This window comes from Drosophila ficusphila, unplaced genomic scaffold, assembly GCF_018152265.1.
Source record: "Drosophila ficusphila isolate 14025-0441.05 unplaced genomic scaffold, ASM1815226v1 contig_198, whole genome shotgun sequence".
Lineage (NCBI taxonomy): Eukaryota > Metazoa > Arthropoda > Insecta > Diptera > Drosophilidae > Drosophila > Drosophila ficusphila.
The window spans coordinates 13865001-13889831 of NW_025064092.1; the positions used below are offsets into that span (position 1 = coordinate 13865001).

At 43.5% G+C, this 24831-nt stretch overlaps 5 protein-coding genes across 12 annotated transcripts; 3 read left to right on the forward strand and 2 right to left on the reverse strand.

The window, feature by feature from the left end:
- Positions 1-404: 404 nt before the first annotated feature.
- Positions 405-6406, forward strand: LOC108097178 (cell division cycle 7-related protein kinase). 3 transcript variants are annotated; one of them, XM_017199317.2, is made up of 4 exons: positions 405-667; positions 811-1194; positions 1257-1479; positions 4432-6406. In XM_017199317.2, the coding sequence occupies exons 2-4, from the start codon at positions 906-908 to the stop codon at positions 5873-5875; spliced, it is 1956 nt and encodes a 651-aa protein (XP_017054806.1). In that variant the 5' UTR covers positions 405-667; positions 811-905; the 3' UTR covers positions 5876-6406. The 3 variants fall into 3 exon arrangements, with proteins under 3 accessions (XP_017054806.1, XP_017054807.1, XP_017054809.1); XM_017199318.2 differs by having other exon boundaries at positions 821-1194; XM_017199320.2 differs by lacking the exons at positions 405-667; positions 811-1194; positions 1257-1479 and adding an exon at positions 3091-3107.
- A 1752-nt stretch (positions 6407-8158) lies between these two features.
- LOC108097015 (zinc finger protein 593 homolog) lies at positions 8159-9232 on the reverse strand. Its single transcript, XM_017199014.2, has 2 exons — positions 9115-9232; positions 8159-9053 (listed from the first exon to the last, which is right to left on the reverse strand). The coding sequence occupies exon 2, from the start codon at positions 8932-8934 to the stop codon at positions 8446-8448; it is 489 nt and encodes a 162-aa protein (XP_017054503.1). The 5' UTR covers positions 8935-9053; positions 9115-9232; the 3' UTR covers positions 8159-8445.
- A 158-nt stretch (positions 9233-9390) lies between these two features.
- LOC108097088 (high affinity copper uptake protein 1) lies at positions 9391-15061 on the forward strand. 6 transcript variants are annotated; one of them, XM_017199137.2, is made up of 7 exons: positions 9391-9543; positions 9985-10070; positions 12458-12531; positions 12595-12797; positions 12908-13155; positions 13710-13739; positions 14318-15061. In XM_017199137.2, exons 3-7 carry the CDS (start codon positions 12498-12500, stop codon positions 14517-14519), a joined length of 717 nt encoding a protein of 238 aa, XP_017054626.1. In that variant the 5' UTR covers positions 9391-9543; positions 9985-10070; positions 12458-12497; the 3' UTR covers positions 14520-15061. The 6 variants fall into 6 exon arrangements, with proteins under 6 accessions (XP_017054626.1, XP_017054632.1, XP_017054627.1 ...); XM_017199139.2 differs by lacking the exon at positions 9391-9543 and adding an exon at positions 9633-9902; XM_017199143.2 differs by lacking the exon at positions 13710-13739.
- An 856-nt stretch (positions 15062-15917) lies between these two features.
- Positions 15918-21356, reverse strand: LOC108097086 (luc7-like protein 3). The gene is made up of 6 exons (XM_043207355.1): positions 20960-21356; positions 20366-20900; positions 19937-20333; positions 19497-19570; positions 18862-19418; positions 15918-16889 (listed from the first exon to the last, which is right to left on the reverse strand). Exons 1-5 carry the CDS (start codon positions 21059-21061, stop codon positions 19228-19230), a joined length of 1299 nt encoding a protein of 432 aa, XP_043063290.1. The 5' UTR covers positions 21062-21356; the 3' UTR covers positions 15918-16889; positions 18862-19227.
- A 725-nt stretch (positions 21357-22081) lies between these two features.
- LOC108097081 (DNA replication licensing factor Mcm6) lies at positions 22082-24827 on the forward strand. Its single transcript, XM_017199124.1, has one exon. It carries the CDS (start codon positions 22183-22185, stop codon positions 24631-24633), a length of 2451 nt encoding a protein of 816 aa, XP_017054613.1. The 5' UTR covers positions 22082-22182; the 3' UTR covers positions 24634-24827.
- The last annotated feature ends 4 nt before the right edge of the window (positions 24828-24831 follow it).

Sequence of the window (24831 nt, forward strand, 5' to 3'; positions counted from 1 at the left end):
TTGGTATATTTTAAAAGGCTACTCGCCTTCCGATATAGAATGATATAAATTGTCTTGTATAACCACTTATTTCTACATTAAAAGAAACATGTTTATATTCTGAAATTTCACGGTGAAATAAATTAAACGTCTGTTGAAATTTCACGGTGAAATTTCTACAGATTTTCAATATTTGTATTTAGTTATATCGACGTTTGACTTATCATGCAGTTTTTGAACAGTATTATTGCTTATTGTTCAGTCTAAACACTTCTCCCCGATAGCCCCAACCGGAAAAATATTTAAAAATTGATACTTCCGCCGGAAAAGCGGTTTCCCGCCAAACAATATGACCAGCTGAAAAACACAGTGTGTCGTTATTCTTTTCGCAAAATCGACAAGCACACTGGATGATAATTTTTTTGATAGTCTCGCAAAAACCATCGATGGAACCGGCTGGAACTGAACCATCGATAATAAACTGGATCCGAATGGTTTGATACCACCTCTTGCTCCCGCGGAACGCCGACTATAATCTAGACAATTCGACCGAGTGGCCAGTAAATGCGCTCAGACCAGGGTATCCACCTCCAAATATCGGACGCTGCGCCACAGCCAGAATTCCGGGACTCAAAGGCGGCGCAGCAGGCTCTACTAACGGGATTTCGGCTTGAGGAAACACATCCAGGTGAGTAGGCCTTGCCGGATAGGACTTTGGCAGCCATAAGGCATATGGTTCATTAGGCACCCACACTCTCCACTGTTCGGGACAAAAGATTTATTCACTTTGGCGTAGTACAAAATTTAACAGATTTCTTTCAATATTATCAGTTATTTTTAGGCAATCATCACAAATATAGATGCCATACTAAGCTGATGGTCAGGTATAGTGATTTGCTAGAGGAACCAGTAAAAAGTGCCGGAGAATGGCCGATCGCGTCCTGTGCCAAGAATTGGCAGCGCCCGGGAATCACTATCGCCGCCCAAAATCAGGAATGGGAAGTCCCAGTACGGCTTATGCCAACGGGGGAGGATCCTGGCGAGGAGCTCCCAGGCCACACCAGAAGCCAAAGCAGAGCCCGCAACTATACTGCAATAGTCCGGCGGTCAAGCCCGGTGCTGAAGAGCAGCCAGCGAAGCCGACAGGATCCGAAGTAGTGGGCTTACCCGCCACCCCGCGAACAAATAAGCAGCAGGCGCGCAATAAAAGCGAAGGTAAGTTGTTTGATCTTTTGGCCATATCTTTCATGCATCATAATCCTTGATTCGCCTCGTAGAAGCCATCACTGATCTCCTTGTGCGAATACCGGACATTACCCAGCTGTTCGACATACATAGCCGAATTGGCAACGGAACCTTCAGCACGGTTTTGCTGGCAACATTGCGAAGGGAATCGCATCTGCCGGACAGTCTGCGTCGCAAATATGCCATCAAACATCATATACCCACTAGCCATCCGGACAGGATAATGAAGGAGCTACAGTGCATGACCAAAATGGGGTAGGTCCTTAGGTTAGCCCTTAACGTATGTGTGTCCCTCGTTGTATATGTGTACACCCACGCACGCTCTTTCGTCCTCCTCGCCTGCGTCAAACGCCGTTAAACGACGTCAGCCGGTGGTAGACGCTCCATCTACGTCATTGCAATTTATATTTCGCCGCACGAACGAGCGAGATGGCGTTCGTTTATTGCACTTTCACACGCCATTCACGTGCCCATTTACAGTTACATTGAGGCCCTCTCTACACGGCCAAATATTACTGTTTGGCTTATACACGATTACATTTTATATTGTTTTGGGAAATTTGATACCCAATTTGTTTGCGTAAACGGCATCTTCTTTTGGGCAGATCAAATTTTTTTTTGCATATTATATAAAATATGAAATCAAACATCTTATAAATGTTATATAGTTTTTTTTTTCTGTGTAGCTGTAATGTTTGTTTACAACCTGGACACCCATCACACATGCGTGGTTTCGAGTACAGACACTCGCATATCCTGCAATGCCAGTCGTCTGCTATCGATTTCCCTACCCCTCTCTAGTCGATTAGATTAGGCGTAGTTCGAATGCGAATCGAAATCGAATTAATACCGGCTCGAACCGGAGGAGTTAGGGTATCGTCATCTTTTCCAAATGAAACAAAACAAAAACAAAAAAAAAAAAAAACAATAGAAGAGAAAAGAGAGAGTGGGCAGTTTCTGTGTGGGCGACCGTTGCGTGTTTGACATTAGCCGGCTGCCCCCTGATTACCCATCTTTTGCCGCCCGAAGACCCATTTGGCCCGCTGCGATTTTGTGTCTATTCGAAGCAATTTGCGCAAATTCCGTAGGCCCAATTGCGTCACAGCCGACGATAATTATGACTGGGCCACGCCGAGTGCTTCCTCACGTATGCCGTACTCCGATCCGTTCCGTTTTGCCCATCGCCCAGTCCGCAAATCGAATCTTTCTATATCGCCGCCCATCGCTCACCGCTCATGAATACGCTGAGCAGCAGCTGGCTAGAAAATTGGCTAATCTCACAAGCTTGGTAGCTCTCAGAGAAACATATTCCTTAACGAAGGCCTGACAACAGATATTTTGTTAGGATACAAGATAGTTTGGTTTGTTAAGATCAATTTTAGCCTGACGCTATTGTGCAAAATTAGTTTTTAGGGAATACGGATATCCAAATAAGATTTGAACTTAATATTAAAAAAATATTTGGTTTGAAAATGTGAGCAACACTGATTGTGATTCTGATTGTGACGTTGAATCACTTATCTTTCCCTCACACACACACGCGCAGTTTCAGAGTGGGCGGAAAGCAGCCCAGCGGGAAAGTGGGAAGTAGGTTTTTAGAGTACTGGAAAACCTACTTCTTTTGGCAGGCGTAGGGGTAGGGATAGATGAAAACCTACTTCTTTTAGCAGGCGTAGGTAAGGGATAGAAAATTTCCGACCGCTAAATGGGGTGGGTTTCTGAATATGACCATAAGTTACAACGAAGTTGTGACTAATTATTGTCTTTCTTCGGAATGTTGTTATAAATTATGTTATGATGCACGGTCACATCAGTATAAAATTTCGTGCAAAAAGTGTAAAAAGTGAAAGAATGTTGTGTTAATCTTAAAAAACAAGATAAAGGTAAGTTATAACATAAATATTTTTGTTTGTATGTCCTTATTTCAGCGTTACGGATATGGTGAACATAGGCATTTTTCCAAAAACTACATTTTAGCCGCCGGAGGCGTTTGTCAAGTAAGTATGTAAGTTTTTCATTTAAATTTATTTTTCAATTTTAAAAGAACAAACAATGTTTTTTTTAGAGTTTGTAATAGATTCGACTTCAATGATTCTGGCCCTTGTGTTAATATTAACGGCAAATCTGAACAAGCGCAAGCGGACATTTCGATTTCGTCATTTGAAGAACTCGGCCATTTGGACTCCGACGGCGAAGCCAATCCAGAAGCATTTGTAAGTACTCACTACATTTTTAATAAGTTTCAACAGCCCTGTGTCCCCATGCTTTTTACTATGTTTATTACTTATTTTTCTAAATTTCTCCATTTTTCCCATTACTTTTTATATATTTATTACTTGTATTAATATGTAATATATTAACATATTATGGTTTTTATTTTCAGAGTCACTCAGAAACGACAATTACAGTCTTCCCCAATATCAAGATGATCTGCGTTCACCGTTCACTAAGGCAAAAAATAAAACATACAACAATATTTATGATAAAGGCCCTTGGACTGTAAATAGATTAATAAATGCATATACCAAATTAAAAAGTATTGTTTTTTTATTGCTTGTGGAAATTCTGTAAAGTGGGAAGGCCAAAAACCAGTGGATTTTATCCTGCATTCAGCAGCAAGAAATCCACTGGTTTTTTCAGTACAAAAACCAGTGGATTTTGCCCTGCATTCAGCAGCTGTAGGTCCATAGGATTTTGCCCTGCTTTCAGCAGCCAGAGCATCCACAGGATTTTGCCCTGCATTCAGCAGCTGTAGGTCCACTGGATTTTTCCCTTTACCCCTTCATTTTTGTGTCACCCCGTGTATTTTGAAAGGAGAGACGGCAAAAATGTAAGGGGTAAAGGGGTTTTTCCACATTCCGCTTGTATGAAGAAAGCACAGGAAAATAGTATATTTTCCACACCTTTTTTCCCGCTGGGAGGCGAAAGTGTGTGTGTGTGTGTGTGTGTGTGTGTGCCAAATGTGTAGGCGTCTCTTTTGTTCTTGTTTACCCACAGGGAACTAAACCCAAAATTCAACAAGGAAAAGTTGGCTTGGATTAAACCGATTGTCTTTGTTAACCACAGCACAATTTGTTGAATCAGACCAGGCATAAAATAGTTCAACTTATTAATATTTTTTCCACAAATATGTTTTGAAATTTTTTGAAAGCCTAAACAAAACTATTAAACTAATCTGTTGCCTTCCCGCTCTGTTTCGTTTTGCAGGGGAACTCAGAACGTGGTGGGCATCCACTGTTGCATTCGCTGCGATGCCTCCGCCGCCTTCGTTATGCCCTACATGGCCCACGATCGATTCCACGACTTCTACACACGGATGGACGTGCCCGAGATCCGACTCTATATGCGCAATCTACTGGTGGCTCTTCGCCATGTCCACAAGTTCGATGTGATCCATCGTGACGTGAAGCCGAGCAACTTTCTCTACAATCGTCGCCGGCGCGAGTTTCTCCTGGTGGATTTCGGCCTGGCCCAGCATGTTAACCCACCGGTAACGGGAGCTTCTGCGGGATCCGCTAGCACCGGCGGCGTTTCGGCCAGCAGCAACAACAGCAAACGACCCCGAGAACAAGAGTCGACGGAGGCAGTGCAGCAAAGTACTCCAGCGGATGCTGGTTTGGGTGGTGCTGTTAAGCGAATGCGCCTGCACGAGGAATCCAATAAGATGCCCCTAAAGCCTGTCAACGATATAGCCCAAAGCGAATTGCAGTCGCCGGCTGTGGATGGCTCCAATCCCGTCCAGCAGCAGCAGCAGCAGCAGCAACCAGCTCAACAGCAGCAGCAGCAGCCAGCTCAAGCACAGGTGGATCAAACGCCAAACGCCGCATCCGGCAGCAAGTACAATACGAATCGAAATGCCTCGGGAGCGGCGGCCAATAATGCCAAGTGCTTCTGCTTTGCCAACCCCTCGGTTTGTCTCAACTGTCTGATGAAAAAGGAGGTGCATGCATCCAGGGCAGGAACACCTGGCTATCGGCCGCCGGAGGTTTTGCTCAAGTATCCGGATCAAACCACCGCCGTGGACATCTGGGCGGCAGGTGTGATTTTCCTCTCGATCATGTCGTCAGTGTATCCGTTTTTCAAGGCCCCCAACGATTTCATTGCTCTGGCCGAGATTGTCACCATTTTTGGAGATCAAGCCATCAGGAAGACGGCTTTGGCTTTGGATCGCATGATTACTTTGAGCCAAAGGTCCAGACCGCTGAATCTAAGGAAGCTGTGCCTCCGTTTTCGCCACCGCTCCGTTTTCAGTGATGCCAAGCTACTGAAGAGCCACCAGTCCGTGGATGGCAACTGTGAGGTTTGCCGGAACTGCGATCAGTACTTTTTCAACTGTCTCTGCGAGGATAGCGAATATTTAACGGAGCCCTTGGATGCCTATGAATGCTTTCCGGCCAGTGCATACGATTTACTCCATCGTTTGTTGGAGATTAATCCCCATAAGCGCATTACTGCCGACGATGCATTGAAGCATCCGTTTTTCACGGCTGCCGAAGAAGCATCCGAGCAGCAGGATCAGGAGGCAAATGGAACACCACGCAAGGTGCGAAGGCATAGATATCAGAATCACAAAACGGTTTCCGTCACTCCGGAGCAACTGAAGCAGCAAGTGGCCCTCGATCTACAGCAGACGGCCATCAACAAAATGTGAAACTAGTCCTCATTCATACATTTGTACATAGAAATTACCCTAATCACATATCACGATTGTATATAAACTTCAAAAAACAAAACATCCGAGCACCTCTCATAAGCACCCCAAAAAAAAAAAAAAAAAGAACGTCCAGTGTACTATATCCAAGTGCCCGGCTCGGCCACGCCTACTTACCTCAAGCTGCAGGAAGAAGAAACACCAAATGAAGCACCCTCAACCCACACATATTTATATAGAAACGTATCAATCATGAACAATAGGAAAGGAATACCAAAAATATAAGAAGAAAGTACATGGAGTACATATTATATATGAAATGGCCGAAAGGCACGAATGGCACGAATGTTAAGCGCGAAGGAAACCCAAGTGCATGGCCACTGCTCAGTGGCAATTCTGCACTGCATGTTGTATAGTTCGAATAGTCTTAACTTACCTAAAAATAATAATCTATTGTATTTATATATCTGGAAATCATGTGAGCAGAGACATATATAAAAGTGAAAATATATTTATACCATGAAGTATGAATACCAGTTTTAATGTGTGGGGAGATGTTTTACCGGAAAGTGACCTTTCTAAAATTTTCAGAAAATGGGTTTGAAAAAAAGTGGCATACCTCTAAAAGTTTGTTGTATAACAAATTGCAACATTGGTAAAAATTTTGATTTTTGGGTCGATTTTTTTAAGTTTTTACGATGTAACATGGATTTGCGGAAAAGTGAACACAACTTTTTGTACATTTTTTCCAAACCGAAATCTGGATTTATAAAATAAATTTTGTTAAATGAAGGTACATTTTTATCGAAGTTAAAAAACATTAACAAATTGGCAAAGATCACTCACCTGTATTTTGTTTAATTTTTGTAGTTTTAAGTCATGGATTCCATCAATTGATTTTTTGATATATTGATTAAACATGCATTAAATTATTATCACTTAAAAAAAAAAACAAAAAATAATCCCTTGCTCATTAAAAAAAAGGATCAACCGCGCACAATTATTAACACATTAAAAAATATAACACCAAATAAGGTCATTCGCTTTAGAAACCACCACCCATACTTTCGCACATATTTACATGTGTGGGAGGGACGCCACACAGACACCTGTTGTCCTTCTGCTAGAAGTAAGAAGAAGAGAACTTTGCCAAATTGCAGAAATTCACCGATTTTGCCCGTTAAAACATTAAATAATGAACCGAATTAATAACTCCAGCCCGCACTCAACTGTAATCCACACTTTGTACACATTCTAAATACTTTTCTCAGCCAATCCATTCAGCAATCAAATTAATTTTAATTTTTTGGCGGCACTTCGATTTCATGTGTGTTTGCCGAACCTCACGGACGAAGAAAATGAAAGCTCGCTTAAAGAACTTTGAGATGTAGAAGAGAAGTGTTGAGCCAAACCAAGATAACGGGAACAAAAGCTCCGCTCCCGTTTTGATCTCCTGTTGACCATCCGCTAGCAGAAATAAGAAAAGAACTTCGCCAAAAGGCATAAATCCACCGATTTTGTCCGTTAAAACGTTGTAACGTGATATATTGATGAAACATGCATTAAATTATTTTCACTAAAGAAAAACAATAAAAAATGTTGTCTTGTTCATTATAGAAAAAAATAGGATCTACCGCGCACAATTATTAACACATTAAAAAATATAACACCAAATAAAGTCATTCGCTCTAGAAACCACCACCCATACTTTCGCACATATTCACATGTGTGGGAGGGACGCCACACAGACACCTGTTGTCCTTCCGCTAGAAGTAAGAAGAAGAAAACTTTGCCAAATTGCAGAAATTCAACGATTTTGCACGTTAAAACATTAAATAATGAACCGAATTGATAACTCCAGCCCGGACTCAACTGTAATCCACACTTTGTACACATTCTAAATACTTTTCTTAGCCAATCCGTCCAGCAATCAAATTAATTTTAATTTTTTGGCGGCATTTCGATTTCATGTGTGTTTCCCGAAGCTCACGGACGAAGAAAATGAAAGCTCGCTTACTTTGAGATGTAGAAGAGAAGTTTTAAGCCAAACGACGATAGCGGGAACAAAAGCTCCGCTCCCGTTCTGATCTTTTCGACTTTCGCTCTTTCGATTTTCTCTTTAATAGAAATTATTTTCTGTGCTACAATTAAAAAACTGATAAGTATTTTTTGAGTAAATTTTGAAATATTTTTATATTCGTAATTATATTTATGAATTTGGTTAGTTTTATTGTTTTTTGGTTACAATACCAGAAGGCAATAAGCGAAATGAAAAACTTTGAATGTAATTAAAGAAAAAAAGTATATTTATAAGAAGTAATAGAGTTTCAAGGGTACAAAAAGATAGTCTACATTAAAGAAAAGGTTCCCATCTTAGCTCCCTCCACTCTTTTTATGTGTTTGGGAAGGTTAATTTAGTGGCATCTGTCCTCTGGTGCCACTTCTTCTTGTGTTTATGCACATTTTAATAAGCAATATAGTTTTCAGGATGGGCCTTGGGACAGAAAGGAGTCCAGCCCCCAAAGGCCTTAAAAACTAAGCTAGATTAAGAGTTGGGCTCGTTATTCCAGCTATGTCTCCATCTTCTCAGCTTTCTTGCGTTTCGTTTTAGACGTGGTGGGAGAGTCTGTAGCATCAGTGTCCTCTGGAACCTCTTCAACCCGAATCCTTTTGCCGCCAGCCGCCTCCTCCTTTGAGGGCTGGGTTTCCATGGTTCTTTTCTTTGGCTTCACGAAGCTGCCACGTCCTGCGGCGCGTTCCGCTTCTTCGATGCTGTAAGGCTCTATTTCAAGCGCCTTGAGACGCCTTTTATGTACCTTAGTACGGAAATGCGCCTGCATGGCTGTGTCGTCTATAAAATACTTTGCACAATGGACGCAATAGAACTGTGCGAATCCCGGCTTATCGAGATCCACGTTTTGATTGATCAGTTCACCGCTTCTAGTTTGCAAATCGTTATCAATCTGGTCAAGATCTCGACGGCGATTTCGCACACGCCATCTTCGTTGAAGATGGGTATCTCCATAGTGCATCTTCTTGCGCTTTGTTACCATTCCCATTTTGCTGGCTTATGTTTATACTCAGTACCGAACCAACAAAATAAACGTTTGTTTTGGCACGTGTTTCGCTTGCCAGGTACTAATTGGTTGCAGTTGGCTCTACAAAGATCTTGGAAGGTCTGAAATTATTGACATAGATAATTTGTGATACAATTTACTTATTTTCAGCTTAAAGCATACCTTTTTTGACCAACAAAAGAGTTTTTTTACTTTTAAATAAATCTAATGCGCACAAACACTGGTCTACAGGTCTTAGATATGGTAGGATAAGCGATAGTCGTGAATTATCGATATATTTATAAAATCAAAGAAAGTCAGCTGTTAAAAAAATACTAATAAATTTATGTTCTACAACAAATACATATATGTCGATAACTGAACTACCATATACTTAATTTTAATTTGCCAAAAACCCTCATAATACAGTATTTAACTTTTTGTCATTTTTTAGTGCTTTTTTGCTAGACTACATTTTTGAATAAAAAAACATATGTTCCCAATTAAATTCATCAACAAATTGAATTCATCAACAACCGTGCGAACAAGTTGTCTGCGGGCGGACGTCGAGCGCATTTTGTTTTGTTTTTATTTATTTCCGCAGGAAGTAAAGTAAGCCTGTCTAGAAATATAAACAAGTAGCTAACATCTCAAACCGATAAAGTGCATTTGATTGAAAGTTTAAGAGTGGGAGAGCGCACAAACACAAACGCACACACATGTGCGATTGGATAACACTGTGAAATAGATCGGGTTTTACACTTGCAGAAAAGCGAATAAAGCAATTATCGTAATTGTTTTTGTTTTTTTAGGGAGATGCTGCACGCGGCCATCTCTGTTGCTATCTCTTCAATCCCAAGAGCTTAGCATATGTTGCTTTGATGTGTGTGTGTGTGTGCAATTTAATGCAAAAATCAAGAACAGCAATAAAGTAATAAACAGAAACTGTGATTGCAATAAAGGGGTTAAAAGTAAGAGAAGTGGAGGTCCGGGACAGCAGCAGCAACCATTGTTGTTTTATTGGCATTTATTATATTGAGTATCTGTTTTTAGCCACACATTCCATTGAATTCGTTGCTTAAACCGGCATAACAGCATTACGTTAGACCTAAAGCAACAGCGAATTGCCGCCATATCCAGTAAGTACAACAAAAGGGCCAAGAAGAAAAACATAAAAACTAGAATAAAAACAAAACAAAAGCTTAAATACCCTTATCGATAATCAGCGATTGCATACCGATTGTGATTATCAGTGCCAATCGCTTATCAGTCAATTATACAATTACAAGCATAATTAATTACATTTGAGTGTGTGAGTGCTTTGATTGATATACGAATTCAGATCAACAAACTCTCTCTCTCTCCATCCCGCTCTTTGCGTCTGTTTCTTACTATGATATAACATCTCCCCCGCCCCCTAAAAGCACACGCACTAAACGAAAATAATCACTCTCGCTCCCCAGTTGGTTTTTTTTAATATATGCCAGTCACGATTTGACATTTTGCGTACACCAAAAAATAGGTTTCAAACTCTTTTACCAATAACACCATTCAAAAATGTCAAGCAAAAGTAGAATAGGTATCAATATTAACTCGTAAATAAATGGTTGCACATAATAAGGATGCAACAACAATAAGCTTAGTTTACATCCCAGTTCAAACAGATGTTTTTTTTCGTGTGCACCGACAATGCGAGAGCAGGTTGAAGTTGCTAATGCAGGCGACTAAAAGCAAGAGTGTTAGAGAGAGTGAGAGAGAGACCCCCAACCGGTTTCATCTGTTAGATTCAGTTATTCAGTTTGTCAGAGGCTCTTGCAAAGGGGCTTTATTTCCATCCTTAGCATCCCCCAAGATGGACCAAATTATGAATTTCAATGTGCAAGGTATTTAACTAGAAATCCCCCTGAAAATGTTTTTGGCCCCGCCCTTGTTTAATGGATATTGCAAAATCCAAAACCATGCTGCATCCAAGAGTAGTAATTATGTATTGTATGTTCTCTTTTAGTGGCTTATTTTGAAAGTCTCTGGCTTCCGTATCGATCTTTGGCTGCCTATAAATACCGTAAAACAAAGCTAATTTTCCTTTCGTTTGGGCCAAAAACGAAATAAGGCAAACCGAGCAACAGTCAGTTAACCAGTTGTGCCGGTCCAGTTCAGTTGGATTATTGAGTCCATCACTCCAAGGCTATAGCATTCCATTCCGTACCAGATCACATAAAGGGGTTTTTAACTGTAAGATTAAGCTCGTCACTGCACTTGTGACTAGATATTTTCATAAAGATTTCGCCGCTCAAAGCAAGAAGAATTCCAGAGAAACGGGTTTTCTATCACGATTGTTTCTAAGACTCGGTTGTGGTTTTGTTCTTGCCTTTTACAGAGGAGATTAATTATAGAAATTTAAAACAACAAAAAAAAGAAGGGAGGAGTACGTGTTTAAACGTTTCAATGGAATTTGCGCGTGTGTTTGCTTGAGTTTTACCCGCAGTATCACAAATTTCCATTATTAATATCGTAAAAAAATATATTAAACGAAACTGGTTGGAAATGAAAAGCATAAACTTAATCCAAGGAAGTAGTACAATATTTTTGATTTATTTTTAAATGAACTACCGTTATGTCCATGTCCTTGAACCCCTATTAGTATGCCTTTTTGTCCCCAGACCGCACTTTTTGCGCTATCAGCTGCATGCCACAAGTGACTTGAACATACATATTTCCTTGATTACTTTGTAATGTGGTGGTTGGTCGCACCGCCTTATCACTGAACTACGATATGAACTGAACATTCGAGTGCGGTGAGCCGCAGAGACAAACAAAAGAAAATGAACTAAAAACAAAAAAGAAGCAACGACTGAAGTTCCCAACTAGATTCGTCTGTTTTAATTCGGGTTTGCAGTGTTCCCATTTGCAGAAGTGGAACAGCAGTTGTAGGAGCTGTAAGCGTGCTCCATTACAATCCAGGTTAGGGCAAGGTCAGCCGTGTGATTGGCGGCAGCTGGGAGGGAAAGTGGGCGGCGGCTTCCTCCTATCCGGTGGTTGGGAACGCGCGGCGCGGAGTTATGTCTGGAATTTTTCATTTCAACTCGCCCATTTCGCATTTGGCATTCCCTTCGCAGATGTGAAAGGGAAAGGGCGGAGGTCTGATTGTTAAGAAATAGACTTTCTAATTGAAATGGTGATTCGAATGGGATGGAGATTGGCCAGCAGCTGACCCAAAGCCATTTGAAGCAACACTCAGATGAACGATTGCGGTCGAAATTTAAGTTGAAACAATTCAAGGGTAGCTCAATAAATTCCATTGTTTAAAAACAGCAACATTAAAATGGGTATTTTTTTCTAAATAAACAGTGATATTATTCATAGAGTTAATAAATATTTTATATCAATAAAATAGAGTGGATTTTACTTTTTACAACTACCATTTTGACCGCAGTTGTAGCCATTCAAATCTTTTATATGTAAATTGTGTATTGTTCATTTGCGAGCGGCAAAGATTTTATGCGACTTTCACTCGATTCCCTTGCAGTCATTAATCACAGATCCACACAAAAGTAGAGCCAGCAGCCATGGACCACGCCCATCACAGTGCAGCCGGTGTAGGTGGGTTTATTTTGGATACATCCGAATGAACCATATCTTAATATCTTATCCACAAATCCATAGATCACTCGATGATGCACCACGACCATGCAGGCATGCACCACGACCACAGCGGAATGGGAACCACTCCCTCGCCTTCTGATCCTGCGTCCCTGTTCGATTTGGTTCCCGAAACCAGCGACCTGCATGCGGGTCACGCGGGTCACGGAGGTCACAATCATGGCGGCGGTTCCGGCACGGGAATGGAGCACATGATGCCCATGGCGGTAAGAAAACTTGTGTTGGATCTCTTTTGAGGCTAAAAAACCACCTCTGAGACTTGAAAGGGGACATTCCGTTGCTTCTAACTGGCAATCCGTTTTGGTCATCTCCACAGTTCCACTTTGGGTACGACGAGACGATCTTGTTCTCCTGGTGGCACATCGAAACGGTGGCCGGTCTGGTGGGCTCCATGATCGCCATCTTTCTGCTGGCTCTGATGTACGAGGGCCTGAAGTACTACCGCGAGTATCTGTTCTGGAAGACGTACAACCTGTTGGAGTACCGACCGGTCACGGGACCGCAGAGGAATCCGGAGGCACCACGGATTCCCTCGCCAGCGGCAGCAGCTCCCTCGCCCGTGCAGTGAGTTATCCGGAATTGTTTTTTTTGGATTATCCAATACCCGTAAAGGGGGCGGATCCTGGTAGCCTCCTAAGTTACTGCATGCTTATTGCCACTCACCCCGCTTTTTAGCTTTGTAACTTTTGTATATCCGTACCTTTTTGTATATATTAATCATTATATGCTTTCTTCTTTCTTCTCGTTTCGTTTTCGTTCTGCCGTTCTACCCGTTAAATCGTTCAAATCGTATTAAATCGTACAAATCGTTACCGCTACCGCCTCATAACCTGATCCATCAAATATATATATATATATCTGCATATCATGACTACGTCGGTCTCTTCATTTGTAAATTGATCCATCACGAAATCGATCCAAATTCATAACGCTCTGCCTCGCCTCGCCTCGTAAATTAATATAAATATATTTATCTTGTGATTCACGCGACCGTAAATGAAATTGAATTGTATTGTAACTCAACTCAAATCTGATTCTGTATCCGCATCCGCGAAACGCATCCGCAATCGTGTGGTGTCCCTCCTGGCACGCTTCGAACGATCAATCCTATTTTTTAGATACGTGGGCGAAGTTGTGCACAAGCAACCGTAAGTATCGCTCCATTTCCCACCCACCCACTTGCCCACCCACCCAGTCTACTATATATATATTTCCCAGTCTCTGTATAATTTCTATGCCTCACTTAAGTTTGCGTTAAATAACTACTTTGTTGGCCATCCGATATGTCCGTCCGCCTGCGAGTTAATGGGAAAAATCCCGGCAGCAGCTGTGCCCGGTGTCCCATTTCATAGTAATTTTGTACAGATATATCCCCAGATATCTGGAGAAGATATGGTATTACACACTCGGTTACACACCTGTAAACAGCACACCTCGTAGTTCGAATGGAAAATTATTAATTAGCCTATAACCTAACAGTAGTTTAGTTAATTGGTAGCTTGAACTAACGATGAACCTTAGAGCAGGACAACCCCAACCCCAAGGACACCCAGATCCCAGAGCCAAAGGATCAGCAGCATAAATAGTACTGTACTGTCTCTCGTTTTTTGCCATTTTGTTCTGTTTTGATTTTCGTCACGTTCTGTTGTCCTGCTAATTTTTTTGTTTTGATCCTGATCTCGATCTTATTTTTGCCGTGAGCTAATGCAACTCTTCTGATGAACAGACCTTCGATGCTGTCGACCAACCACCTGCTCCAGACGCTGCTGCACGTGCTCCAGGTGACCCTGTCCTTCCTGCTCATGCTGATCTTCATGACCTACAACGTGTGGCTCTGCCTGATGGTCGTCCTCGGCGCCGCCGTCGGTTACTTCCTCTTCTGCTGGAAGAAATCGGTCATCGTGGACGTCACCGAGCACTGCCACTAACAGAGGACCTCCTCAGGAAGCCTCCTCAGCCGTCGATGTCTCACGGAGACGGAAGCGGAAGCCGAGGAGGAGGAGCAGCAGCACCTGTCCATCTGAACGGAAGGCGGCGGCTGCTTGGTTGGTTGGTTCTAAGCTGGAATTCCCGGAAGCTCTCATCCCCACTGGAAACAACACAAAAAACACAAAAAATTGCTTTCTCGAGGTATTGAGCTTTGACTAAATCCTTAGCTGGCGATACGCGATGCAGGGCCAGCTTTGTGTACATATAAAGATGGAAAACTTAATCAGGAACTGCATCGTTTACACTCATCTAAAAAAAAATAAAAATACCATTTCAAGCCGAAAGTGTGCAGAATGCAAGAGAACAAATTGAGCGACTGGCGAGAAAAAACTGTAGAGTTAAGCGAAGCAAGTAATAACTTTTTGTTGTTAGTACCAAAAGCAAATATTTTTTTTACCATTACACTATTGTACACCATTTTGTATCCTTATTATACGATTATGATTATTATTATTTGGTAATAAACCAATATTTTTTTATATTTCACATTTGTTTGTTAACCCCCCCACAAAAGACATTTTTGTTAAAGTTGGCTTCCATGTGAAATGTTGAAAGAGCCACAAAGTGCTGTAGGGTTTATTTATGTGCTTCAACAGTGCGTTTCGCAGGCGTAATTCGGTTACGGAAAAGATACATAGATACATATTAGACCCCAACGAATTCCAGTCTTGAAGGTTGGCATTGATTTGTGTTGCATTTACGTGTTGTTCGAACAACTGAATTAACTTTAGGCTCGAAAATTGTCAATCACTTTGTTGTCCAATTATTTTGAATGTGTTTTTTGTGACTTCAAACAACGAACATCTGTGTTTAATAAACGAAATGATCGCAGAAACAGGCGTCACTCAATTTTTGCTCAACTTTAAAATGGCGCTGTAAATTGCTTTCCCCAGTAAATGATCACCACCCACTCTACCCACTTGGTATAAGGCTTCCAAAGCTACTGCCTTAGTGTCCCGAAACGCACTGTATTCAGCATATAGGTCCACCTACTCCAGCGGCGGGCATAAATACATAGATGTTGTAGATATTAAAGTTAATGCAAATACATACAGTAAAACGGCAACAAATTTATAACTATTATTACTATAAAATCTACTTATACATTATTAAATATACAAAGAGAATATTGTTACAACTCAAATGAAACCACGAACAGCTTTTGCAATGGGAAGTACTGGGAAAGTTGGGATAAATAAAAGGTTAAACTGTTTTTCACATACGCAAAATTAGAGATCGTTATCTGCAAGATTAAAAGAATACATTTTGCCTCTTTGGATCACTTATTTTTACCCAGAAAAGATCTTAAGTGCAAACATAATGAAAACACAATTGGGTTTCTTTTTGGGAAATTACTTTGATTTTTATTAAAAAATTATTGCGAGTCTCTCAATAGAATGTTATATCCTTACTCATACGGTAATTCATAATTAAAAACATCTTTACATGACTACAGGCGATCGATCAAATTTTATTGATTGGTTACACTAAACTTAATTCTGCATTCGTAACTTGTTTAACTCTTGCTTGCCCGATAGGAATTTAATTCGATTGATTAATTGGCTAGGTGATTGGTTAACACCAAGAAGGTTGGGATGGTGGAGGGTGGGGTGATGGATTAGTGGATGGGATCTGGGATGGGGAGGCATTTTTAGAGGCCAAGTGAAGGCAGAAAGGCGGAAAATGGAGCTCAGCCTGCGAGAACAAGAAACTAAAGCGGCCCATACAGACATTCATAAATGTGTAGGGTTTGGTTGGTTGGTTTAAGGTTTAATTGGTTCAATATTTAACTGACAACTCGCGCGATTTCAATTTTGATCTCGATATTCAGATGGATCGCATGGGATCGGATGGGTGGAGCAATGGATAGTGGAGTTATATATAAATTTGTATATAATATAGTTATAAGTAGATGAGAGAAATTGAAATTCACCTCGTTTTGTATTATGCCTATAATACAGTTCTACACGAGTATCTCTTTCTGCCATCTCTTTCACTCTTCTCTCTCTCTTTCTCCGATCACTGATCGTTCGTTGATCGCCGATTGAAGATCGTTGTGGTTTCTGGAGTATGGAGTTTGGAGTATGGATTCTCGGATTTAGGATTGCTCATGGGAAGCCGCCTTGTCTGTCGTGAAGAAACATTTATGTGGGGAGTTGTGGCATAGAAGTTACCTGGTTGGTTCTTCTTTCTATACATATATATCTATATATAGTATATAGTATATATATCTCCGCCTCTCCTTACAACAAACACATCCCCTTCATTCTATCAACACACTTCTGGGTTCCGGTTCCAGATGGCAGCTCCTGTAATATTTTTCAGAGGATAAGTGTGAGTGAAGTGAGCCGGAAAAAGAGTTCGGGGCGATAGACAAGTGAATAGCGCAGCTTAGACTAAGTTCGAGCTGATCGTGTACTTAGATATTGGTTCAGAGTTCATCTGAGTGTGTGTGTGGTTTCATTATTTGTATCTTTGGTGTGTGTGTGGCACGAACAGTACGAAACATACGAACATCTACGAGGGGATCACTTATGTAGCTCTGGACAGACGGCTAATCGGTGTCACATCGCAAAAACACACGCTTAACAACATACAAAATATCAAATATTTTTGGGGTTCAGGGGTCAGGGGGTCAGGGGGTCAGTCACAATTTACCTGTTCGTGAAGAGGAGGGGGAACATGAACATACATACACTTGTGTATGGGTTTTAGGAACTCGATTCGAACTCGCAACTCGGAATTCGAACTCGAAACATCTCGCCCTCTCTTTCTGTGCTCTGTTTGCTTGCTGTCTCCCTCTGTTCTGCCTATGCTTTTTTTTTTTTTTTTTTTTTTTTTTTTTGCTTTTATTATAGTTTAATTCGATTTAGCAATTCAATTACCTCGTGGTTCTTTCGTGGGTGTCTTGGAAACTTGGCTTGAAGATTTCGCTGGGGTTAGTTACTTGTTTTTTTTTATTTTAAGAAATACGATAGTGCAGGGGCGGGAATGGGAGGGGCGGTACACCACAACAATGAGAGGAGGATACAACAAAAAAAAAAAATTATTATGTAGAGCTACGCCGGCAAGCCGACGACCTAGATGATCCCTTTCCAAAGAAAGCTCTCTTCTGCAATGAATGGGTTCTTTTTGAAATGGATTCTGTATTGTGGATCTTCAAATAGGGGTAACTATATATGTATATATATCTAAGCTTCATCCTTGGAAGGGGCTTATCGGTTGGTTGGTTGATCAAATGTACCTGCAATCTGTCACTGATCAGAAGCTGAGTTGTCACGTTATCCCCTTTTCGGATATACAAGGTTAGGCAAGGTACCTCGACTACGTACCTCTGCACCTCTCGAACTCGAAACCCTTTCAACCCAGCAACCCAGTTGCCAATCGAAGCCAAATAAGCACATGCAGTACCGAGTCTCTTTCTCTAAGTCACTAAATATTCTATATACGAGTAGAGTATATGTACATTTATCATTATCAATTATCGTTTATGGTTTATGGCGTGTGGTGTGTGTGGGGTGTGCGGGCGGGGATTGCATGAAATGCGTGGATCTGTTTCTGTTTGGGTTAGTTAAGCGCATAGAGATAACAGTAAGGCTTGGTAAATACCTGTTTCAGTCACTGTCCCACTCACAACTGCAAGGGAAACAACGCCCAATGAACTCTCCAAATCGGCCTAATTCCCTGACTATCTTTTGATCACAACGATTTATGTATATGGGCAGGAACAGGATTGGAAACTGTCATAATCGCTTTCGAAATAATAAACTAACCATCCAAATGTCAACTGATATTATTATGATGAAAAACAAAACGTCGGTCTCACAATATAATTGATCTATTAACAATAAACCACAAATCAGCTAAATAAACTTTGAATAGATTGCTATCTCCCAATATTACCAATATTCATATATTTTAAAGCTAGGTTTCCATATATGTATGACAAAATAAAATAAATATTTCCAATGCTTTTAGGACTTGTTAACTAACATAAGATTAAGAAATTCGTTTATTTAATAGCTTTCAATACTGAAATAGTAAACAGTTCCTTAGTTCGTCTGTTTCCGTCCGTTTAGAAGGACCTCTCAACTTCGTGAAATCCTAGACCGATGTTAACCCAGATTGGTACACACATTGGGGGAGACGTGTGAGTACACGGATATATAGATCGATTATATAGAGTTATGGTACGAAAACGAGTATGTCTACAGAATATATGGAGTGGCACAACGGCGCAGGAGTGTTACTTTTTACGGGTTTATCAAGTGTTCGACTCACCTCAGTGCCCCAGTTTCTGGACAGCTCAGATACTGTTTCTTTAAACTGTTCTTTTTTTTTTATACATATTATTTTGGAAATTGTGTTAATGATTTTTTTTTTTTTTTTTTTTTTTGGATACCTCGTGGCTGCCGCCTTTCGCCGCGGCAGCTGCTGCTTACGGATTGCGGATTTGTGAACACATTGGACAGAAGATTGCAGATTACATGGGCGAGAGGCTGTCTAGCGTTGATCGTATTTAGTTGTGTTTCTTTTTGGGGATATCGGTAACTGATCCTGACTTTCTGCTTAAGCTTCTATGCGTCGTTTACTTGTGGTGTTTTTTGTTGTTTTCACTTGGTTTTTCGGTGTGTTTGTTTTTGGTCTCTAGTAGCGGCTGCGACTCCGACTGCGGCAATGCCGTTCGCGGCTCTCGTGGCGGTAGTGATTGTGGTTGTGATGGCTCCGGTTGCTCCGGTTGCCACCGCCACCGCCACCGCCATTGCCTCCGCTTCCTCCGGCCCCGCTGCCACTTCGCGAATACGAGTGATGGGAGCTGTGGTGCGACTTATGGTGATCTGAAACAGCAGGGCAGGGTTTAGCAATTGGAAACTGGAGAATCTGGAGTGCCGTGTGCAAGTGCAAGCACAACTTACGGTGACGCCGATCCGAGGGCTGGCGATTTTGAACATAGTCGCGACTTCGCTCCCGGTACTCGCTGCGTGGCTCACTAAAAGATTCACAGATTAAAGAATTGTTGAATAAGAATAAGCCCCTTAGCTCCTAACTGGATTACTATACTTTAATTCAAATGTCTATGTGACATCGAAACATCTTTAAAGGCATCTAGTTAATTTGAATTTAGTATCCATGCGATAAAATAAACACAAAGTAAACAAACTTAGCAGCATTACTCATAGCCACAATGTACGGCAATCTGCCAAGTTTGTTGTAATTAACTAGAAAAAGATTAAACGAATTTCGTTTCTATCGGATAGACGGACACGGTTTGCCGTGGCAGAAAGCACAGCTGGATTAGCTTAAGGGGCAAGATGCCAAATACTGATCTTCTATTTTAAAACCCGCATATCCTCACCGTCTGTTCTCGTAGTAGTGGAAGCGCTGGCCTCGGCCATCCCGCCGACGTCGTTCCTCCTGTTCGCGTTCCTTCTGCCGCGCATCGTTGATCTCGGCCACCGCGTTGCGGAGTTTGGAGTAGCCCAGATGCTGTTTGCCCATCAGATGGTCCTCGATCCGCTGCTGGGCATCGCCAACGATCAGGAAGGCGCCGCAGATCTCGCAGACCTTCATCTGTTTCTCGGGCAGCGAGTCGTGCGCCCAGCCGGTCGCCTTGTTTTCGGCCGCCTTCTCCGACTTGTCCTCTCCACTTGCCGCCGCAGATCCTTCGCCGCCTTCCTCCGCCGGAGGGTTAGCTGCTGCTGCTGCTGCTGCCGCTGCTGCCGGGGCTGCGGAGCTTGGAGCAGCGGCTAGAGCTTCATCCGTATTTGAGGTGGTGGCAGGGGGCTAATCGTTGAGGTTTCCTCGCTGGGATTTGTGCCGGGACTGCTGCGCAGCTCGTCTTCTGGCGATCTGTTCAAGCTGATGCTGCTGATGGCCTTGTGATTGGCCTCGTGCTGCTGCACCAGCTGCTCTTTCTCCTCCTTGAGCTCCTCGCAGAGGGTCATCAGGTCCTGCGCCTGGTCCACGTCTCCGCGAATGCCCGCTTCTTCGGCCTCCGACAGCAGTTTGTTGATCCTGGCGTTCAGATTGGCCAGCTGCTCCTGGTGTCTGGTCAGCGGAGCGGGAGTATTGGGCTGATCTCGTTGCATTAACAGCAGTCGCTGCTTGCCCTTTTGAATCTTTCGATCCACATCGTGCAGCATCACATTGCAGAAGCGCAGGAACTCGTCCTCGTACTGGCGCTTCCTTTGCGAGGGGCGCGCCTCCTCGTAGAGATGGCGAGCCTCCTCGTCGTGGATCCGCGCACATGGACCCAGATCCGCGCGGGTATTTATAAACAGGTCATGCGGGCAGAACTTGACGTTGTAAAATTGACAAAACTGCGGGTCAAGAAAGATGTATTAGAGGCTTTTTTGAGGCTGCAAACAAAAGCACTCACCTCAGGGTCCTCCCAATTGACCTTGGCGCCCGCCTCTGAAGGATGAAGGTTTCGATTCCTGCCCATCAGCTCGTCGAGCATTTGCCTGGCGGCGTCCACCATTTTCCCGGCAGTTTATCTTCTTGGAATTCCTCAATTTTAAATGGATAAATCCCGAAAGGGGGGAGCGGGCGATGCGAAGTGACTGCAAGTGGGATGTCAGTGGTGCTGCACCTACTCTCGTGGCCTTTAGTGGTGCCGGTGGACAGGCGCAGCCACTTATCACAGGTGTTTACGCGTTTTAACACAAAGTTTTACACAAAAAACCAAACCAATAAAGAAGAATTCACGAAATTCGTGGTATCCAATTTGCACAAGTGTGACCGTCGCGGTATTTCGCGAAAATGAAGGAAATCAATTCTTTGCGCCATTGAATTTTTTAAAGGGGAAGTTACTAAACCTTTTATAATATACTAGAGGTCCTGTGCCCGCTTCGCTGGTCAACACAATTTAACAACATAATAGTCAATGTTGCACGTCCAATTCCTATTCGTCTAACAGCAGGCATTATTTCAAATTGTTTAAGCTCGCTCTATTTTTTGTTTAAATATTTTTTTACCGACTTCATCGATACACAAAATCAACGCAGCTATGATCTTTTTTTTACATACAACATTGTGTACATCTGTTGAGCCGCTAGCGACTTTTCCAGAAGGTTTTCCCAAAATTTTCTTATGCTTAAACCTTCTTCTGGTTCTAAGCTATCTCCCTACCAATTTTCAGCCAAATCGGTCAAGCCGTTTTCATGTGATGCGATTGCGCACATATTTTGTCTCCATTTTTATATATATAGATGAAATATAATATATTGATATTTTTTCTTATTTGTATCTAACATAGGTAAGTTTAATAATAATGACGTTTTCGGTTTTATCTAAAAATGTTCATATTTGTAATGAAAATGCAACAAAATATAACTTAGTATTAATATTGGCTACTAACAATAGCTTAATAACTAATAATAACGTCATATAATATTTAAACCAATTTATTCTTCATTTTAGGGTGACCGTCAATGAATCTTGACATTGGTGAGACAAATTGGGAATCTGCCTGCCGGCGTTGCCACTCTTGTTCAACTGTCAAAAAAGGCGCCAAAAATTGGCAAAGCACGCAGCTGTAAACATTTACCGCGTTCAATCAATAGCGTTTATTTATCAGTTTGAAACAAACAGCGACCCAAAATGGATGTGGCAGATGCTCAGGTCGGTCAGCTGCGCGTCAAGGACGAGGTGGGCATCCGCGCCCAGAAGCTGTTCCAGGATTTCCTCGAGGAGTTCAAGGAGGATGGCGAGATCAAGTACACACGTCCGGCTGCCAGCCTGGAATCGCCGGATCGCTGCACCCTGGAGGTCAGTTTCGAGGACGTGGAGAAGTATGATCAGAATCTGGCCACCGCCATCATCGAGGAGTACTACCACATCTATCCGTTCCTCTGCCAATCGGTTTCGAACTACGTAAAGGACAGGATTGGCCTGAAGACCCAGAAGGACTGCTATGTGGCCTTCACTGAGGTGCCCACACGGCACAAGGTCCGCGATCTGACCACATCGAAGATTGGCACCCTGATCCGGATCTCTGGCCAGGTGGTGCGCACCCATCCGGTGCATCCGGAACTCGTTTCCGGCGTCTTTATGTGCCTCGACTGCCAGACGGAGATCCGCAATGTGGAGCAGCAGTTTAAGTTCACCAACCCCACCATTTGCCGTAATCCGGTGTGCTCCAACCGCAAGCGTTTCATGCTGGATGTGGAGAAGAGTCTGTTCCTGGATTTCCAAAAGATCCGTATCCAAGAGACCCAGGCGGAGTTGCCCCGCGGCTGTATACCGCGTGCCGTGGAGATCATCCTCCGTTCCGAGTTGGTGGAAACCGTTCAGGCTGGCGATCGCTACGACTTCACCGGCACCTTGATCGTGGTGCCCGATGTGAGTGTCTTGGCAGGCATCGGCACTCGAGCGGAGACCAGTTCGCGCCACAAGCCCGGCGAGGGAATGGAGGGAGTCACCGGCTTGAAGGCCCTCGGCATGCGGGAGCTCAACTACCGGATGGCGTTCCTCGCCTGCAGCGTTCAGGCAACCACAGCCCGTTTTGGCGGCACGGACCTGCCCATGTCGGAGGTGACGGCGGAGGACATGAAGAAGCAGATGACGGACGCCGAGTGGCACAAGATCTACGAGATGTCCAAGGACCGCAATCTCTACCAGAACCTGATCAGCAGCCTGTTCCCCTCGATCTACGGCAACGACGAAGTGAAGCGTGGCATTCTCCTGCAGCAATTCGGTGGCGTTGCCAAAACCACAACCGAAAAGACCTCGCTGCGTGGCGACATCAATGTGTGCATCGTGGGCGATCCCAGCACGGCCAAGTCGCAGTTCCTCAAACAGGTCTCCGACTTCTCGCCGAGGGCGATCTACACTTCCGGCAAGGCCTCCTCCGCCGCTGGCTTAACGGCGGCCGTTGTGCGCGACGAGGAGTCCTTCGACTTTGTCATCGAGGCGGGCGCCCTGATGTTGGCCGACAACGGCATTTGCTGCATCGACGAGTTCGACAAGATGGATCAGCGCGATCAGGTGGCCATTCACGAGGCCATGGAGCAGCAGACCATATCGATAGCCCGCGCCGGAGTGCGAGCCACTCTGAATGCTCGCACCTCGATTCTGGCTGCGGCCAATCCCATCAACGGACGCTACGATCGCTCCAAGAGTCTGCAGCAGAACATCCAGTTGTCGGCGCCCATTATGTCGCGTTTCGATCTGTTCTTCATCCTGGTGGACGAGTGCAACGAGGTGGTGGACTATGCCATTGCCCGCAAGATCGTTGACCTGCACTCCAACATCGAGGAGTCCGTGGAGCGGGCCTACACACGCGAAGAGGTCCTGCGCTATGTGACTTTCGCCCGTCAGTTCAAACCGGTCATCGGTACGGAGGCCGGACGCATGCTGGTGGAGAACTACGGACACCTGAGGCAGCGGGATACGGGCACGGCGGGCCGGAGCACCTGGAGGATCACAGTGCGTCAGCTGGAGTCGATGATCCGACTGAGCGAGGCCATGGCCAAGCTGGAGTGCTCGAATCGTGTGCTGGAGCGGCACGTGAAGGAGGCCTTCCGCTTGCTTAACAAATCCATTATCCGCGTCGAGCAGCCGGACATTCATTTGGACGAAGACGACGGCCTGGATGTGGACGATGGCATTCAGCACGACATCGACATGGAGAACAACGGGTCGGCGGCAAATGTGGATGAGAACATGGATACCTCGGCAAGCGGTGCTGTGCAAAAGAAGAAGTTCACCCTGTCCTTCGAGGACTACAAGAATCTGTCCACCATGCTGGTGCTGCACATGCGCAGCGAGGAGGCGCGCTGCGAAGTGGAGGGCAACGATACGGGCATGAAGCGCAGCGATGTCGTCACCTGGTATCTGGAGCAGGTGGCCGAGCAAATCGAGTCCGAGGACGAGCTCATCTCGCGCAAGAACCTCATCGAGAAGCTGATCGATCGCCTCATCTACCACGATCAGGTTATTATTCCCCTAAAGACCACCACGCTGAGGCCCAAGACAAAGGATACGGAAAAGGACCAAGCGGAGGACGAGGATCCCCTGTTGGTCGTTCATCCCAACTACATTGTGGAGTAAACAACAACAACAACACCAGCTGTTTATTATACCCCTAAAACTAGTTAAGTTTCTGTTTCCACTTCACTTTTTTTGGTACTTAGCTGTAAGTTTAGAGACTACTAAAACCATTAACCATTTTTGGCCCATTTGCGGTCCAGTCACGTTCCAATTCATTTATGTTTTCGCCAAAATAAACGTTCATCTCAAGTGCAGTTT